The 20,043-nt window shown below is 50.6% G+C and overlaps 1 protein-coding gene across 4 annotated transcripts in view; it reads left to right on the top strand.

Annotated features, from left to right (window-relative positions):
* CPXM2 (carboxypeptidase X, M14 family member 2) overlaps positions 1 to 20,043 on the top strand; it is a 146,560-nt gene that overhangs the window by 97,212 nt on the left and 29,305 nt on the right. For all 4 annotated transcript variants that reach the window (XM_034663392.1, XM_034663395.1, XM_034663394.1 and 1 more), the window contains exon 7: positions 19,238 to 19,326. In XM_034663392.1, coding sequence (XP_034519283.1) covers positions 19,238 to 19,326 — 89 coding nt within the window. The remainder of the gene's footprint in view (positions 1 to 19,237; positions 19,327 to 20,043) is intronic.

Below are 20,043 nucleotides of genomic sequence, written 5' to 3'. Positions count from 1 at the left end.
GCTGGTTGGTCCTGGAGTGGTCACCACAGGCCCCGCCTGCTGCCACCCAGGGCCTGCTGGGCTGTCCAGAGGACAGAGAGTCTGCAGACACAGACGCAAGCGGGTGTCTGAGAGGCCCTCTTTGTGCCAGGCCAGGAGGCTTGTTCTCCTGTGTCACTCAGCATAGCCTCCATCTGCTTGCTTGAAAGAGTATGGTCATGGTTTCTCTCTGTGGGCAGGAACTCATCCATTGTTGGTAAAGGGCAAAGGTCAGCCTGTGAGAGTCTCATGAAATAAATATTTCCCTGTGAAATTATTCTTGGTGTGTGTGTGTGTGTGTGTGTGTGTGTGTGTGTGTGTTTGAAGATAGGGCCTTGAGGCCATTTAAACTCCAAGACTGAGTTACAATGTGAATTCTAGGTGGGTTTCAAGTATAGACTTGGAATGGCTGTATTTCCAACCCCAAGTATTTAGGGCCATTTCTCTTCTAGAAGTTACTTAGCAGTCTGCCCAGAGGGGAACTGGCCTTTGTGCGTGCCACCTGGGGGCGGTCACATCTGAGGGACTGGGACGGCACAGGGACCCCCACATCCATGTGCGTGAGTGAACCTTGCTCATCGCCCTGCTGTTGGCACAGTCTCTTTGTGCAAGTTAATGAGGCCAAACACAGAGATGACCCAACCAACTCAGCTGCTCAATCCCAAGGTGACCTCGTGGTCTAAATGCAACCGCCCAGAGTCTTTCTTTCCTGGAACACTTGTTTATGAAAAATTCACTTACCTTCTGCTTCTGCTCTCTTTGTTCTGTGCTTACCATCTTCCTGAGGACTCTCAGGGCAGGGCAGAGGAAGGTGGTGACTCTTTTCAAGCTTTCATGAGTAATGTGTCCAGAAATTTTTGAACTGGAAAATGAATTACCACATGCCATGGTCTATTAATAGGATTTTTAAAGCTCAAAAGGAAAAGAAAATGGAGTGTTGTTTATGGTTACAGTTTTAGTTTTGCAAGATGAGAAAGTCCTAGAGATCTGTCTCACAACACTGTGGATACACGTAACACTACTGAACTGGGCTCTTAAAGATGGTTAGGGTGGTAAATTCGATATGTGTTGTACCACAATTAAAATTTTTTTAATTCAAAAGATAGCTTCTTATCCTTTTCTTTTTTCAAATTTGTCTATTTGAGCACAGTTGACACACAGTGTCACGTGCGTTTCGGGTGTAGAGCATGGAGATTACGCTGTGTTCACCACGGGTGGAGCTCCCATCTGTCACCGTAAATGCTGTTGCAGGATCACAGGCTGTCTCCCCTATGCTGTGCCTTTTATTCCCGTGACTTACTCATCGCATAACTGTAAGCCTGGGTCTCCCACTCCCCTTCCCCCGTGTTTGCCCAGCCCCCACCCCCCTCCCCTCTGGCAGCCACCAGTTTGTTCTCTGTACTTAGAGGTCTGATTCTGCTTTTTGTTTGCTTGTTTATACATTTGGTTTTTTTAAGATTCCACATATGAGTGAAATCATATGGTATTTGTCTTTCTCAGTCTGACTTATTTCGCTTAACATAATACCCTCTAGGTTGTTCATTATTTAAAAAGTAAAAAAAAAAAACAAGTCGGGGCGCCTGGGGGCTTAGTCGGTTAAGTGGCCGACTCTTGATTTTGGCTCAGGTCATGATCTCAGGGTCCTGGGATCAAGCCCCATGTCAGGCTCCATGCTCAGTAGGGAGTCTACTTGAAATTCTCTCCCTCTCCCTCTGCCTCCCCCCCAACTTGTGCTCTCTTTCTCTCTAAAATAAATAAATAAAAGTAAAAAGAAGTCCTCTTCCCCAGATTTGAATGGACTCGCCCATTTTGGATGAGTATGCATAAAGATCTATGCATATCGGGAGCTGGGGAGAGCTTCCTAAGATACACTTTTAATAATGAATAGTTCAGGTTGAGACACACACTGGCCGACTTCGAGGTCACAGAGGTGGCTTTCAGCTCTTTCGCTGTTGTAAACAATACTGCCATGTGTGCTCTCTGTTTCTGAAAAGGGCCCCATTATGCCACACATGATTTCACCACAAGGCAACAGGAGCATGCGCAGGGGCCCAGGCAGTGACTTTCAGGGCCAGGGATGGCAACGCTTGAGCCCCGGTGCAGCTCAGCAGCTCCTGCTGTGGTGTGATTCCGACCTCCCCCGGGAGAGCGCCGCTCCTCGCACCTCGTCTTCCCTGCCGCCGGGTCTGAGCGGCTGCCCTCCATCTGCACAGGGCTGAGGTGTCTGGGGTTCTTGGAGCCGGGCAGAGGTCTGGGGGCAGGGGCTTGTTTTCCCTCCAGCACGGAGGAGCTGCTAAGGGCAGATACCCCAGTCATTCCTGCGGGGGGACCGGGAGCACTGGACACGCGGCATCGCCTTTCTTCCTCCTAGTGCGCATGCCCTCGCAGGTATAAATCCCTGAGAAAATATTTCAGTTGCAAGACCACCACCTGTCTTGCTGACCTGTTTCAGCCAGCCCCACCCACACCCCCACCCTCACCAATATGGAGAAATCAGGGACGGGACGGATGGGCTCGCATGGGTCAGCAGAGCTGCAAGACACTTCATCAGTCTAGTCCCTTTGCTGTCTTCCACTTTTCTTCACAAAGGCCACAATCTGAATACCTACCGTCCCGTGGAACTGGTCATTCATTATTTTGGGCCCTGGCCTGGGTTTTGAAAAGAGAGGCATCAGAACACAAAGTTGCAGTGGCCCTTATTTTATCTTGCTTTGCTAAGGGTGACGTGTTCAGCCTCTTTTGGATGAAACTAGAAGCGCTCATGGGAAGGGCTGTGTCCCAGCTGCAGACTGCCTTTGCTGTTACTGGTGGCCTAGGCCTTGTGTGATATGAAAAAAAAAAAAGAGAAGAATTCATGTCCCTATCAGGGAAGCCGGGTGGACAGAAAGGGCACGAGCTCTGGCGTAGATCAGGTTCATGGTCTACTCTCATCCCCTGGCACCTGGGGTCTCGCGAAACTTGTAGAAATGCCCCGTGCTTTGCTTTTCTCATGTCTGAAGTGGAGATAAGAGCTTCCCTGTAGAATTGGGACTAAGTCCTTCCACTCCTGTGTCACGCTTTCCTAAAGCATCCCCATAGATGACTCAAGCCCTCCCCATGTGCCTATGGAAGGTCCTGAGTCTCCCTTCCTCTCCCGCCCCCCAGTATTTCTGGGGCTACCTGGGGTGGTCTCCTGCACTTGCCAGGGGGTTGCCTTCTGCCTTCTGCTTTCTGTGCCTTCTCCCAGCGCTGCTCCTGGTCAGCTCACCATCCCCCTTCCTCCTGGATTTGAGAGCAACAGTCTCCAAGGATAGCTCACATGAAGACTGACCACTGAGGTTTGGGGATAAAAATGGGGTTTTGCTGCATGTAACCACACAGACCTGACAGTCAATATTTCTGTCCCTAAGGCTCCTGGTCATCCCAGCAAATGGGATCCATGGCCTGCCACCATGCTGCTGAGATGGTGCTCTTCAGCCTAGACCTTTCCTCTGCTTTCCGTTTCCTGTCTGGCTCAGTCTTCCTCTGACTTCCTGTCTCTCAGGCTTCCGGGTTGGGAGAGGAGGAACAATTGGGATTGAAACATCTGTTTCTTTTTAGATGGAGACTGGGAACTCCCTTCCCCTCCCTCCTCCCACCCTGGCTTGATGGAACCTTGCTTTTCAAAGCCATGAGTTCCATGAGCAGGTCGCTATTGTTCGCCTGGAATGCATGCGGGCTGGGCTCTTTCTTCCTTGTCATTGTTCATCTGCTCTTCCATTCCTGATGCACAGACCCCCAAAGGCTAAGCAAGAGCCATTTGTAGAGTGCCCTTACTTGGTCAGTGCAGAACAAATGTCATTTCCCCCACTTTCCCCTCCCCCCATCTTTTACTGCCCTTGGTTGGACCATTTGGTTCTGTGATTAACTCATTTCTAAGGTCAGCAGCCCCCATGGACAGTGGGAGGATGAGAGAGAAGATGTCTCATTTCTTCTCGTCCTGGTTTTGTTTTGTCCTCTGTGTGTAACGTGCAGGCTACTGGTGCTCTTAGACCTGCTGATGGGGATAAGCCTCTGCTTTTCGAGAAACCAGAAATGCCTCCCTCTCATGTCTCCCCCTTGTGCAGAGGACTCTGAGATTTGGGGATGAGATAGCAGGTCACATGGGGAACCACAGACTTCCCTCCTGCCCTGGGTTCAGGAACATGGCAAGAAGCCTACCTCTTATTGCACCAGAGTAGCTCCATTCAGAAAGGTGGGCGGTCCTCCCCCAGTGGGCCTTTGTAGCGGGCATGCCATGAGGGACTGCATTGGGTTGAATAGCGTCCCCCAGTTCCTATCCATCGGGGACCTCAGAATGTGATCTGATTTGGAAAGAGGGTCTTTGCAGATGTGATTAACTAAGATCAGGGTGGGCCCTAAATCCAATCACTGGTGTCCTTAGGAAGAGAAAACAGAGAGACAGAAGGACAAGACCATATGACGACAGGGGCAGAGATTGACATGATATGGCTATAAGCCAAGGGTGGCCAGCAGCTTCCAGAAGCTAGGAAGAGGCAAGAAAAGCTCCTCTCCTTGACCCTTGAACATGCACAGCTCCTCCCACACCGTGATCCTTCAGAACTGTGAGAGGGTACTTTGGTCCAAGCTGCCTAGTTTGTGACACTTTGTCCTGGCAGTCCTAGAAAACTAGTACACTGGAGACCCAGAAATGGCATAATGTCCCATAATTGTCCTCAGTCCCGAGGATGTGGCTGGCATTCACCACCCCCTCTGCCCTACCTCCCTGTCTTCGTTCCGCCATGGAGTTAGGGAATAGCATCACAGCATGAAGTGGGCCCCTTCTCAGAGCTCTCCTGGCTCCAGAAAGTGTTATCCTTTTCATAAGTAGTCTTTCCCAGATAACTTGATTGGGGTCTCTGTGCATCCGTCCACCCATTCATTCATTCCTCACTCATGCATTCGTACATCAAAGATGTAGGACGTGCCTGTTCTTCTGAGGCAGGGCCCAGGGATTCTGGGAGAAGACAGATACCTTCACTGCCCCCGGAGCTCTCGCAGTGTAACTGAGGGAGCGTGTCGGGCATCCTTTCCCCCAGGGAACCCTTCTCAATTCAGGGGGGCCCGGCGCCTATCCTCCATGCAACTGAGGGCAACGTGCCCTTGTTGAGTATAAATAAACCTGCGGTTTCTCTTCTTGGTCCACCCACCCCGTGTTGATTATTGGGGAACCGTAAAAAACCTCAGCACTCTTGACAACTGTCTTTTCTGAGAATCCTCCTGTCAGTCGGGCTGCAGCTTGGCCCCAGGAATATCTGGAGAGGCAGTGTCCGCGGAGCGATCCGAGGGGTTGCGGGCTTCTGCGTGCAGCCCAGCAGAGCTGTTATGCGGCAGGATTATAGGAAATGGGGGCGAAAGGAAAATAAGCCTGAGTGACGTGCTGCTCCCCCCTTGGAGCCACTTGCAGCTACGGGTTTGATGCTCCCACGGACGGTAGTGACCTGCCATCGACACGGGCTCTGCCAGGGGCCCCAGCTCTCCTCCTGGCTCCTCTTGGAACGACCTTGTCATAAGAACAGGCAGGTGGGGCGTGGGCAGAGGTGACTTCTTGTCACCAGGGGGCCAGCCCTTGGGCGCTCAGTCTGCAGTTGGTACCAGGCCGTCTGCACCCAGGCGTCTCTGCGGGGAGCGTTGGGGCTTCAGGAGGGCCCAGGGCTACAGTGGCAGCCCTTCGTGGGGAGAGGCTGGCCTCGAGGCAGGCAGAGGGAGAGCTGCTGTCACTCTGTGCCTCTGGTGGCCTTGTCGTCCTCAGCACTCTATGAAGCAGGCAGCTCTTCTTTTAAAACAATGAGGTGAAACTCGTGTAACGTCCAGTGAACATGTTAAAGGTACAGGTCAGTGGTATTTAGTATATTCTCAATGTGTTGCAAGCACCAGCTCTGTCTGCTTTCCGAGCTTCGTCGTGGACCCATAAACACCCCGGAGCCCATCGAGTAGGCACTTCCGATCCCCTCCACCATCCCTGTGACCTCGATCTCTGCCTGTATGGATTGCCTGCTCTGGACGGGAAAGTCAAAGGCGTCGTGAGTCCAGCTATTCTCGATTGCATGTGAACCTCCTTTCCAGCAAAGGTAGCGTCTCCTCTCCCCGCTGAGCACCTGCTCCCGTCGAGCAGGGTCCCCAAAGAAGCAGATAACAAAACAGAACCGTCCAAGAATCTTGGTATACTCCCCTGAATTTCCAGGATGCGGTGTGGTCTGGATTATCACTGTTGTCATGAAAAGAGCCCCGTGGAGGGAGCTGGCAGGTGTGTCCACAGCGGTAAGGAGGCTGGAGTGTCCCAGGTTCCTAGCAGTCTCCTAGGGCTGCCGTAAGGAGTGCCCCAACCTGGGTGGTTTGGAATAATAGAAAGTTATCGTCTCAGTCCTGGAGGCCAGAAGTCCTACCTAAATCAAAGCGTCAGCAGGACTGGCTCCTTCGGGGTCTGTGAGGGAAAATCTGCTCTCTGTCTCTACCCCAGCTTCTGGGCGGTCTGCTGGCAGTCTTTGGGTTCCCTGTCTTGTAGATACATCACCCCATCTGTGCTCTCACCTCCACAGAGCCTTCTCCCTGCATGCTGACCTCTGCGTCTGCATCCCCCTTGCTAGAGACACCAGGCACAATGGGTCAGGGCTAACTCTAATGACCTCATTTTAACTTGCTGACCTCTGTAAAAACCCTTTCTCCAAATAAGGTCCCGTTCGGAAGTCTCTCGGTTTAGAACTCCCACATATATTTTTTGGGAGAGGGGACATAATTCAACTCCCAAAAGGTACAATCAGTAGACAGGTTCAGGCAGAGCAGGATTTTAAATCGCTGAATAAGAGAAGAAAAGTTGGGGGGATGGTTTTAGGCTCCACATGCCCCGTCGGGAGTTTGTCCCTGTAACTAAGGTGTTCTGGAAGGAATCTGCTGGTGTTCAGCACATATGACGTGTGAAAACACACCCTCGAAAGAAAGCAGGAGACTGATTGTCCCAAGCTCCATCTGCGTGGATAAAGGCCTCAAACACTGAATCAGGACTTACGTTTCAAATGCCAGAAGCCCTATTCTAATTAGCTTAATGGGGGGAGGGATTTGGGCTCATATAAATGAAAATTCCAGGGCTGGATCTGACTCTGACTCTGGCTTCAGGCAAGAACAAGTCTCCGATGTCAGGATCTTCTCCGGGAGTCAGGCCTCCCCTTCTGTCCATCTCACAGACAGGGAGATCAACACCCCAAGCTCATCCCATCACCCGAGCAACTCCAGTGGAAGGAGACTCTTCTCCTACAGCTCTGGGAGAAAAGGCATCTGATTCCCAGCTTGGATCCTAGGATCTGGGGATCACCTCTGAGCCAGTGACTGTGGGTAGAGGATATGTGTTTTATGGCTGGACCTCGGTCACATACTCATAACTGAGCATGCCAGGCTAGGCAATTTGACCTGGACCATCTGNAACAAGACAGCAAAACAACAACAAAAACCCAAAAACTACATCTATTGCAGAATATTTCGAAAACCTAGCTAAGCAGAAAGAAACGAAATAAAACCCTCCCCTGATCCCACTCAGAAACACCATGAATATTTGGGGGGCCAAGTGATGTGCCAACTGTGGTTTAGCCTACCGGGATTTTAAGATGATGTGTGTTTCGAGGCTGAAAATTCACTCAACGCTACCACTTGGAGGCAAGCAAGCAAAAAAATTAAGAGAAAAATTTTCGTAGCATATTTAATTGTCCTTGAGTGCTCCCACTACTCAGAGTAGAGGAGGTGGCTGGAGTTAATTTTAAATGTGACCATGTACACAGTCTCTTTCTGTTTAAGTCGCTTTGCTTGGGTGCCTGTGTCTTTGGGTAGATGACTCTTTATTTCCCGTGGCCTGCTTTCACATGATGATATCTGGGTGTGACCTCAGGGTGGCAGGAAGAAGGGGGCTTGAGTTCACGTGTGTGTCATCTGGATCCCTGCCGGTATCTGCCTTGGACAGGCTGATCGGGTCTGGCTCATGGCTGGCTTGGCCCGGCCTTTCGGAACTTGTGAGTTTGTGCCTATATGGAGCCTGTAGAAGGCAGCCCCTCCATCCCACCCGGGCATCTCCAGGGCAGGAAGCTAGCTCCCAGCACATTCCTAAGGCTCTTCATTAGGGCCTGTAGGCATTTCCACAACCCTGTCCACCCGTGGTCCATCCCTGGGGAACAAGGAACACGGCTTTGGGTTATAGCTTTCTTTACCAGTCTTATCTCGTGGGAGAGGGAGGCCTTGTTCCTTTGGGGCTCACCCAGCCCGGGGCCGGTGGGGAGGGTGTGCCACCAGCTCTGATGCTCCAGGAGCCACTGCAGCCACCAGGCTCTTCCTGTAGCCATCCAACCCCCCCTCCCCCACCATGAACTTACATTTATTGCTTTTCAAAGCACATTTAATGTCATTTATTGCTTTCTCTCAATCCCATAATATCCAAGTTCTTGCTTTGCCAAGTATGAATTTTTAGAACACAAACTCTGTATTGGTGAGAAACATGGGTCTATCTGCCTACCTCCTCACACACTCACACCTGACAGACTCTTTGTTATATATTTGGACTTACTAGCTTGCAAAACTTTTTTTTTTATGTCATTAAAACTATTAGAGACCATCTGTCTTGTGGATGCATTTATCTAGTCTATAGACAAAAATCCTGTCTTTAATCTGCCTTACAGTGGGAAGTTAGTGGTTTCCAATATTTTGGTTCCATAAAGAACCACACAAGGACATCTTTGTTTCTGTGTCATGGTGCGCGTGTATGACTGCTGTGTAAATTACAGGATTATTCAGTTACAGGATGAGTGCTGACGTTAGATTATGATAAATCGGGTCACTGGTGCAAAGGGTGTGTGCGTTTTCAAGGCTGATCCAGAGACGATGTTGAAGGCCAGCCTGACCTGGGCCTTCTTTTGTGGCTGGTTGGTCCTGGAGTGGTCACCACAGGCCCCGCCTGCTGCCACCCAGGGCCTGCTGGGCTGTCCAGAGGACAGAGAGTCTGCAGACACAGACGCAAGTGGGTGTCTGAGAGGCCCTCTTTGTGCCAGGCCAGGAGGCTTGTTCTCCTGTGTCACTCAGCATAGCCTCCATCTGCTTGCTTGAAAGAGTATGGTCATGGTTTCTCTCTGTGGGCAGGAACTCATCCATTGTTGGTAAAGGGCAAAGGTCAGCCTGTGAGAGTCTCATGAAATAAATATTTCCCTGTGAAATTATTCTTGGTGTGTGTGTGTGTGTGTGTGTGTGTGTGTGTGTGTGTTTGAAGATAGGGCCTTGAGGCCATTTAAACTCCAAGACTGAGTTACAATGTGAATTCTAGGTGGGTTTCAAGTATAGACTTGGAATGGCTGTATTTCCAACCCCAAGTATTTAGGGCCATTTCTCTTCTAGAAGTTACTTAGCAGTCTGCCCAGAGGGGAACTGGCCTTTGTGCGTGCCACCTGGGGGCGGTCACATCTGAGGGACTGGGACGGCACAGGGACCCCCACATCCCTGTGCGTGAGTGAACCTTGCTCATCGCCCTGCTGTTGGCACAGTCTCTTTGTGCAAGTTAATGAGGCCAAACACAGAGATGACCCAACCAACTCAGCTGCTCAATCCCAAGGTGACCTCGTGGTCTAAATGCAACCGCCCAGAGTCTTTCTTTCCTGGAACACTTGTTTATGAAAAATTCACTTACCTTCTGCTTCTGCTCTCTTTGTTCTGTGCTTACCATCTTCCTGAGGACTCTCAGGGCAGGGCAGAGGAAGGTGGTGACTCTTTTCAAGCTTTCATGAGTAATGTGTCCAGAAATTTTTGAACTGGAAAATGAATTACCACATGCCATGGTCTATTAATAGGATTTTTAAAGCTCAAAAGGAAAAGAAAATGGAGTGTTGTTTATGGTTACAGTTTTAGTTTTGCAAGATGAGAAAGTCCTAGAGATCTGTCTCACAACACTGTGGATACACGTAACACTACTGAACTGGGCTCTTAAAGATGGTTAGGGTGGTAAATTCGATATGTGTTGTACCACAATTAAAATTTTTTTAATTCAAAAGATAGCTTCTTATCCTTTTCTTTTTTCAAATTTGTCTATTTGAGCACAGTTGACACACAGTGTCACGTGCGTTTCGGGTGTAGAGCATGGAGATTACGCTGTGTTCACCACGGGTGGAGCTCCCATCTGTCACCGTAAATGCTGTTGCAGGATCACAGGCTGTCTCCCCTATGCTGTGCCTTTTATTCCCGTGACTTACTCATCGCATAACTGTAAGCCTGGGTCTCCCACTCCCCTTCCCCCGTGTTTGCCCAGCCCCCACCCCCCTCCCCTCTGGCAGCCACCAGTTTGTTCTCTGTACTTAGAGGTCTGATTCTGCTTTTTGTTTGCTTGTTTATACATTTGGTTTTTTTAAGATTCCACATATGAGTGAAATCATATGGTATTTGTCTTTCTCAGTCTGACTTATTTCGCTTAACATAATACCCTCTAGGTTGTTCATTATTTAAAAAGTAAAAAAAAAAACAAGTCGGGGCGCCTGGGGGCTTAGTCGGTTAAGTGGCCGACTCTTGATTTTGGCTCAGGTCATGATCTCAGGGTCCTGGGATCAAGCCCCATGTCAGGCTCCATGCTCAGTAGGGAGTCTACTTGAAATTCTCTCCCTCTCCCTCTGCCTCCCCCCCAACTTGTGCTCTCTTTCTCTCTAAAATAAATAAATAAAAGTAAAAAGAAGTCCTCTTCCCCAGATTTGAATGGACTCGCCCATTTTGGATGAGTATGCATAAAGATCTATGCATATCGGGAGCTGGGGAGAGCTTCCTAAGATACACTTTTAATAATGAATAGTTCAGGTTGAGACACACACTGGCCGACTTCGAGGTCACAGAGGTGGCTTTCAGCTCTTTCGCTGTTGTAAACAATACTGCCATGTGTGCTCTCTGTTTCTGAAAAGGGCCCCATTATGCCACACATGATTTCACCACAAGGCAACAGGAGCATGCGCAGGGGCCCAGGCAGTGACTTTCAGGGCCAGGGATGGCAACGCTTGAGCCCCGGTGCAGCTCAGCAGCTCCTGCTGTGGTGTGATTCCGACCTCCCCCAGGAGAGCGCCACTCCTCGCACCTCGTCTTCCCTGCCGCCGGGTCTGAGCGACTGCCCTCCATCTGCACAGGGCTGAGGTGTCTGGGGTTCTTGGAGCCGGGCAGAGGTCTTGGGGCAGGGGCTTGTTTTCCCTCCAGCACGGAGGAGCTGCTAAGGGCAGATACCCCAGTCATTCCTGCGGGGGGACCAGGAGCACTGGACACGCGGCATCGCCTTTCTTCCTCCTAGTGCGCATGCCCTCGCAGGTATAAATCCCTGAGAAAATATTTCAGTTGCAAGACCACCACCTGTCTTGCTGACCTGTTTCAGCCAGCCCCACCCACACCCCCACCCTCACCAATATGGAGAAATCAGGGACGGGACGGATGGGCTCGCATGGGTCAGCAGAGCTGCAAGACACTTCATCAGTCTAGTCCCTTTGCTGTCTTCCACTTTTCTTCACAAAGGCCACAATCAGTTCCCGTGGAACTGGTCATTCATTATTTTGGGCCCTGGCCTGGGTTTTGAAAAGAGAGGCATCAGAACACAAAGTTGCAGTGGCCCTTATTTTATCTTGCTTTGCTAAGGGTGACATGTTCAGCCTCTTTTGGATGAAACTAGAAGCGCTCATGGGAAGGGCTGTGTCCCAGCTGCAGACTGCCTTTGCTGTTACTGGTGGCCTAGGCCTTGTGTGATATGAAAAAAAAAAAAGAGAAGAATTCATGTCCCTATCAGGGAAGCCGGGTGGACAGAAAGGGCACGAGCTCTGGCGTAGATCAGGTTCATGGTCTACTCTCATCCCCTGGCACCTGGGGTCTCGCGAAACTTGTAGAAATGCCCCGTGCTTTGCTTTTCTCATGTCTGAAGTGGAGATAAGAGCTTCCCTGTAGAATTGGGACTAAGTCCTTCCACTCCTGTGTCACGCTTTCCTAAAGCATCCCCATAGATGACTCAAGCCCTCCCCATGTGCCTATGGAAGGTCCTGAGTCTCCCTTCCTCTCCCGCCCCCCAGTATTTCTGGGGCTACCTGGGGTGGTCTCCTGCACTTGCCAGGGGGTTGCCTTCTGCCTTCTGCTTTCTGTGCCTTCTCCCAGCGCTGCTCCTGGTCAGCTCACCATCCCCCTTCCTCCTGGATTTGAGAGCAACAGTCTCCAAGGATAGCTCACATGAAGACTGACCACTGAGGTTTGGGGATAAAAATGGGGTTTTGCTGCATGTAACCACACAGACCTGACAGTCAATATTTCTGTCCCTAAGGCTCCTGGTCATCCCAGCAAATGGGATCCATAGCCTGCCACCATGCTGCTGAGATGGTGCTCTTCAGCCTAGACCTTTCCTCTGCTTTCCGTTTCCTGTCTGGCTCAGTCTTCCTCTGACTTCCTGTCTCTCAGGCTTCCGGGTTGGGAGAGGAGGAACAATTGGGATTGAAACATCTGTTTCTTTTTAGATGGAGACTGGGAACTCCCTTCCCCTCCCTCCTCCCACCCTGGCTTGATGGAACCTTGCTTTTCAAAGCCATGAGTTCCATGAGCAGGTCGCTATTGTTCGCCTGGAATGCATGCGGGCTGGGCTCTTTCTTCCTTGTCATTGTTCATCTGCTCTTCCATTCCTGATGCACAGACCCCCAAAGGCTAAGCAAGAGCCATTTGTAGAGTGCCCTTACTTGGTCAGTGCAGAACAAATGTCATTTCCCCCACTTTCCCCTCCCCCCATCTTTTACTGCCCTTGGTTGGACCATTTGGTTCTGTGATTAACTCATTTCTAAGGTCAGCAGCCCCCATGGACAGTGGGAGGATGAGAGAGAAGATGTCTCATTTCTTCTCGTCCTGGTTTTGTTTTGTCCTCTGTGTGTAACGTGCAGGCTACTGGTGCTCTTAGACCTGCTGATGGGGATAAGCCTCTGCTTTTCGAGAAACCAGAATGCCTCCCTCTCATGTCTCCCCCTTGTGCAGAGGACTCTGAGATTTGGGGATGAGATAGCAGGTCACATGGGGAACCACAGACTTCCCTCCTGCCCTGGGTTCAGGAACATGGCAAGAAGCCTACCTCTTATTGCACCAGAGTAGCTCCATTCAGAAAGGTGGGCGGTCCTCCCCCAGTGGGCCTTTGTATGGGGCATGCCATGAGGGACTGCATTGGGTTGAATAGCGTCCCCCCGATTCCTATCCATCGGGGACCTCAGAATGTGATCTGATTTGGAAAGAGGGTCTTTGCAGATGTGATTAACTAAGATCAGGGTGGGCCCTAAATCCAATCACTGGTGTCCTTAGGAAGAGAAAACAGAGAGACAGAGGGACAAGACCATATGACGACAGGGGCAGAGATTGACATGATATGGCTATAAGCCAAGGGTGGCCAGCAGCTTCCAGAAGCTAGGAAGAGGCAAGAAAAGCTCCTCTCCTTGACCCTTGAGCATGCACAGCTCCTCCCACACCGTGATCCTTCAGAACTGTGAGAGGGTACTTTGGTCCAAGCTGCCTAGTTTGTGATACTTTGTCCTGGCAGTCCTAGAAAACTAGTACACTGGAGACCCAGAAATGGCATAATGTCCCATAATTGTCCTCAGTCCGGAGGATGTGGCTGGCATTCACCACCCCCTCTGCCCTACCTCCCTGTCTTCGTTCCGCCATGGAGTTAGGGAATAGCATCACAGCATGAAGTGGGCCCCTTCTCAGAGGTCTCCTGGCTCCAGAAAGTGTTATCCTTTTCATAAGTAGTCTTTCCCAGATAACTTGATTGGGGTCTCTGTGCATCCGTCCACCCATTCATTCATTCCTCACTCATGCATTCGTACATCAAAGATGTAGGACGTGCCTGTTCTTCTGAGGCAGGGCCCAGGGATTCTGGGAGAAGACAGATACCTTCGCTGCCCCCGGAGCTCTCGCAGTGTAACTGAGGGAGCGTGTCGGGCATCCTTTCCCCCAGGGAACCCTTCTCAATTCAGGGGGGCCCGGCGCCTATCCTCCATGCAACTGAGGGCAACGTGCCCTTGTTGAGTATAAATAAACCTGCGGTTTCTCTTCTTGGTCCACCCACCCCGTGTTGATTATTGGGGAACCGTAAAAAACCTCAGCACTCTTGACAACTGTCTTTTCTGAGAGTCCTCCTGTCAGTCGGGCTGCAGCTTGGCCCCAGGACTATCTGGAGAGGCAGTGTCCGCGGAGCGATCCGAGGGGTTGCGGGCTTCTGCGTGCAGCCCAGCAGAGCTGTTATGCGGCAGGATTATAGGAAATGGGGGCGAAAGGAAAATAAGCCTGAGTGACGTGCTGCTCCCCCCTTGGAGCCACTTGCAGCTACGGGTTTGATGCTCCCACGGACGGTAGTGACCTGCCATCGACACGGGCTCTGCCAGGGGCCCCAGCTCTCCTCCTGGCTCCTCTTGGAACGACCTTGTCATAAGAACAGGCAGGTGGGGCGTGGGCAGAGGTGACTTCTTGTCACCAGGGGGCCAGCCCTTGGGCGCTCAGTCTGCAGTTGGTACCAGGCCGTCTGCACCCAGGCGTCTCTGCGGGGGGCGTTGGGGCTTCAGGAGGGCCCAGGGCTACAGTGGCAGCCCTTCGTGGGGAGAGGCTGGCCTCGAGGCAGGCAGAGGGAGAGCTGCTGTCACTCTGTGCCTCTGGTGGCCTTGTCGTCCTCAGCACTCTATGAAGCAGGCAGCTCTTCTTTTAAAACAGTGAGGTGAAACTCGTGTAACGTCCAGTGAACATGTTAAAGGTACAGGTCAGCGGTATTTAGTATATTCTCAATGTGTTGCAAGCACCAGCTCTGTCTGCTTTCCGAGCTTCGTCGTGAACCCATAAACACCCCGGAGCCCATCGAGTAGGCACTTCCGATCCCCTCCACCATCCCTGTGACCTCGATCGCTGCCTGTATGGATTGCCTGCTCTGGACGGGAAAGTCAAAGGCGTCGTGAGCCCAGCTATTCTCGATTGCATGTGAACCTCCTTTCCAGCAAAGGTGGCGTTTCCTCTCCCCGCTGAGCACCTGCTCCCGTCGAGCAAGGTCCCCAAAGAAGCAGATAACAAAACAGAACCGTCCAAGAATCTTGGTGTACTCCCCTGAATTTCCAGGATGCGGTGTGGTCTGGATTATCACTGTTGTCATGAAAAGAGCCCCGTGGAGGGAGCTGGCAGGTGCGTCCACAGCGGTAAGGAGGCTGGAGTGTCCCAGGTTCCTAGCAGTCTCCTAGGGCTGCCATAAGGAGTGCCCCAACCTGGGTGGTTTGGAATAATAGAAAGTTATCGTCTCAGTTCTGGAGGCCAGAAGTCCTACCTAAATCAAAGCGTCAGCAGGACTGGCTCCTTCGGGGGCTGTGAGGGAAAATCTGCTCTCTGTCTCTACCCCAGCTTCTGGGCGGTCTGCTGGCAGCCTTTGGGTTCCCTGTCTTGTAGATACATCACCCCATCTGTGCTCTCACCTCCACAGAGCCTTCTCCCTGAATGCTGACCTCTGCGTCTGCATCCCCCTTGCTAGAGACACCAGGCACAATGGGTCAGGGCTAACTCTAATGACCTCATTTTAACTTGCTGACCTCTGTAAAAACCCTTTCTCCAAATAAGGTCCCGTTCGGAAGTCTCTCGGTTTAGAACTCCCACATATATTTTTTGGGAGAGGGGACATAATTCAACTCCCAAAAGGTACAATCAGTAGACAGGTTCAGGCAGAGCAGGATTTTAAATCGCTGAATAAGAGAAGAAAAGTTGGGGGGATGGTTTTAGGCTCCACATGCCCCGTCGGGAGTTTGTCCCTGTAACTAAGGTGTTCTGGAAGGAATCTGCTGGTGTTCAGCACATATGACGTGTGAAAACACACCCTCGAAAGGAAGCAGGAGACTGATTGTCCCAAGCTCCATCTGCGTGGATAAAGGCCTCAAACACTGAATCAGGACTTACGTTTCAAATGCCAGAAGCCCTATTCTAATTAGCTTAATGGGGGGAGGGATTTGGGCTCATATAAATGAAAATTCCAGGGCTGGATCTGACTCTGACTCTGGCTTCAGGCAAGAACAAGTCTCCGATGTCAGGATCTTCTCCGGGAGTCAGGCCTCCCCTTCTGTCCATCTCACAGACAGGGAGATCAACACCCCAAGCTCATCCCATCACCCGAGCAACTCCAGTGGAAGGAGACTCTTCTCCTACAGCTCTGGGAGAAAAGGCATCTGATTCCCAGCTTGGATCCTAGGATCTGGGGATCACCTCTGAGCCAGTGACTGTGGGTAGAGGATATGTGTTTTATGGCTGGACCTCGGTCACATACTCATAACTGAGCATGCCAGGCTAGGCAATTTGACCTGGACCATCTGCAAGAGATTCCCCACAGGAAAAGGGGGTCTTTTGCCCACAGAAAGAAGAAGGGGCCAGTGGTTTGACTAACTGACTGGGGTTGCAGACTCTGGGCCCCAAGAGGGCCAGATTTGATTCCTACTCATCTCTTTACCTGCAGTACTGAGCTCTTAATAGGTTCTCAATAACATTTTATCTAATCAGAAGCAATTGACAAAGAATTATTTGCTCAAAATGTGGTTGATGGGAAATTGTGAAGAATACTGACCTGTGGTTTTGAGACAGTTCTGGAACTTGTACCCTTGTCCCTAGGCAAATTGATTAGTCTTATGGAAGGCAGAACGTTGCCAAACGTGAAACTCCTTTGTACTTAGAGTTCTGAGTTTTTCTTCAATCGTTTTTAAGAACCTTGAAGGCATAACTTGTGCTTGAAGACAAAGGGGCTTTAAAGAGTTTTGGAAAGAGGCCTCTGGGACTTGGGGAGTGTAGAGTAGTTCTTAGAGAACATCATACGGATAAACGAAGTGTAAATTACTGTGAAAAACCTGCTTTACCTTTGCCTTGGAACATACAGCTTTGGAAACCCACGGGGCGGCAGCTTGGGTGTAGTCAGCCCACACTCCCAGAAGGAAAGTGTGTGGAACGTGTTTGGGTGCCTGTNGAGGAGCCTGATGTGGGGCTCGATCCCATAACGCCGGGATCACGCCCTGAGCCGAAGGCAGACGCTTAACCGCTGTGCCACCCAGGCGCCCCTTGAGACAGTTCTGGAACTTGTACCCTTGTCCCTAGGCAAATTGATTAGTCTTATGGAAGGCAGAACGTTGCTTTTCTTCAATCGTTTTTAAGAACCTTGAAGGCATAACTTGTGCTTGAAGACAAAGGGGCTTTAAAGAGTTTTGGAAAGAGGCCTCTGGGACTTGGGGAGTGTAGAGTAGTTCTTAGAGAACATCATACGGATAAACGAAGTGTAAATTACTGTGAAAAACCTGCTTTACCTTTGCCTTGGAACATACAGCTTTGGAAACCCACGGGGCGGCAGCTTGGGTGTGGTCAGCCCACACTCCCAGAAGGAAAGTGTGTGGAACGTGTTTGGGTGCCTGTGCCAAACCTGATGGGTTTCCGCTCTTTCCTGGACAAAATGCCAGCCTGCCTTCCCATTTCCTCCCTTTCAGTGACAGTCCTTGTTTCTCATGGTATTATTGGCAAATGATACTTTTGCGGATATTAAAATCTGGCTTTTGGTGTGTGGGTCTTTATGTGATTTTCAACTCATTACATGGAGCCTCAGTTCTCGAGGTGAAAACTGAGTGACCCCTGAGGGTCGGTTACGGCGGCGGTCCTGCCCGGTGGCTCGGGTGTTGGTGGCTGTGTGCAGTGCGCCTCGAGGGCCTCGTTCCTACTGGCAGCGTGCTCGGTCCTTTAACACCGTGCTCCTCAGACTGGCGAGCCTATGGAGTCAGTGGGGATTGTTTTTCTGGTGGATTCTGATTCAGTAGGTCCAGGCAGGGTCGAACAGGCAGTCAGAGTGCTGGTTTGAGGAGCACCTTTGATGGCATGAAGGGGGACCCGCTGCTCCCAGTACCACTCGGGGCAAACGCTTATCCCTCTGTCACCCACCACTCTGCCACTGCCTCTGGAATCCCCCTTCGAGCCTCTTGGATCAAACCCACAGCTGCTGTCTCCAACCTTGCCTACAGGGTGTCTGGGTTAGGAGAGCCAGCTGTCTAAAGCACCTTTTCTCTCCAAGTCGGAAGCTGGCCAGGATTTCTGCCTTCATCCCCCAGAGGGAGATGCCCTCGGGCTAACTGTGGGTCAGGTCCGGGGAAAGACCTCCAGACCCACTGAGGGCTCTTCCCCTTTATCCTCCTCCTCACTCTTCTTCCCCAATCTGTCCTTTCTTCTGAGTGTCCTTTTTCTTATAATTATATTCACAACAGGGTTTATATGTATTAAAGAAAAAGGTCAACTTATATGGGGAAGAGAATCAAGTCAAGAACAGACTTCTCCTTCCAGACCCCCACATCCCGGTCCCCATAGGCCACCAGTGTTAAAATACCCGATCATGGCCTGCTGGGGTGCTCCAGCTCCAACAACAGAAACCCCAGCCCCCTGGCTTAGTGAGTAAGGGAATTGGACAAGTCACGTGATTGGAAGTAGCTCCTGATGCTGGTGGGGTTCCCTCTGCCCTCTACTCTGGAGAGAGTCTCACTCACTCCTCTGTGCCACTAAAGTCCTTCCCTTCAATCTGGACCAGGAAGAATGGCCAGGACGTTGCTGGGCTCTGATTGGTTGACACCAGTCACGCTGGCTTCCTGAGCTGGGATGCGAGGTCTGTTTCCTGGAAGCATTGGGGTGATTCCCAAACCACATAGGGTTTCTGTTAGGAAAGATGGAAGTGCACTGACCGAATGCTGGGTGAGTAACTAATAGTGTGCACCGTACTTCCAGAAGCTTCCATTTATGTATATAGTTGTGATATTCATTTGCTGATTCATTCATTCACTCATTCATTCATTCAGAGCCAACAGTTTGCCAGGCACACAGATTATGCCACCTCATACCAACAGTGAACCAATGAGGGAAGTACCTTTCTCCTGTTTCCAGGTGAAGAAACTAAGGCAGAGACTACTCCAGTGACTTATCCAAGGTCACACAGCACTTATGTAGAACAGTGGAGATTTGAACCGGGCATTCTGGCTCCGGGCCCCTCTCCGCCACTGGCTGATCCTGACTCCTGAGATGCTTCTCCAAAGTTGGCTCTCTCACCTTTGTGCATATGTTAGAAGCTGGAGATTGGGTTGTGTCTCCATATGACACAGGCAAACAGAGCTACCACAAGTAACCGAATACGTGAGTGAATTCAAAACCCTATTTCTGTCCCTAGATCCGAATAACTATTATCACCGACGGAATGAAATGACCACCACCGACGACCTGGATTTTAAGCACCACAACTATAAGGAAATGCGCCAGGTAAGTTCCAGATTTCTTGAAGAGCATTCTGCCCTGGGCCCCGAAGAACAGAGTTGTTTGTTTTTGGTTTTGTTTTTTTCCTTTCTAGAAATTAGGATGGTGTTTTGGTATAGGACTCTGAATGATCTGGTTTTCTGAAGCCACAATGAATGCTTGTAGTTTCTAGGTTGAGAATGCCTCATGGGGGTTCCAGGGACCGGAGGAAGGCTCCCTCTCCAGAACTGGTTGAAACAGAATTTTCTGGACCCAGACTTTTTTGATTTAATAATAGTTCTTAAGACTCACTGTGTTTGTGAGTGATAACTGACTTGAGGATGTTCGCCATAGGCAGAGTTAAAGAAGAAGAAGGATCTAGAATACCACCGATGAAGGTAACAGTAGGAAGCCTTCACTCAGGACCCATGTTAATTTACTATGTTAGCAGTTCACTTGCGTCAACGTGGTCAGCCCTCCTGACCACCCTAGGAGGGCAGGGACTGTTTCCTGACCTTACTGATGGGGAAGCCCGGTCACCAAGGAAATCTAGAACTCCACCCCTTGTTAGTCATTCTCTCATTCTCTATCTTGGTTGTATAACAGAATCACCTAGGGAAATTTGGAAAAATTCCTGTACTGGAACCCCACCTCAGGCCACTTTTTAAAGCAGAATCCTTAGGAGAAGGGCCTGGAGGTCTAAATTGTTAAAAGCTCTCCTTGTGTTTCTAACGTATGGCAGAC

This window comes from Ailuropoda melanoleuca, chromosome 6 (genome assembly GCF_002007445.2).
Source record: "Ailuropoda melanoleuca isolate Jingjing chromosome 6, ASM200744v2, whole genome shotgun sequence".
In the NCBI taxonomy this organism is placed as follows: domain Eukaryota; kingdom Metazoa; phylum Chordata; class Mammalia; order Carnivora; family Ursidae; genus Ailuropoda; species Ailuropoda melanoleuca.
The sequence above is the reverse complement of the archived record's forward strand: the minus strand, read 5'-3'. Positions and strand labels throughout refer to the sequence as shown.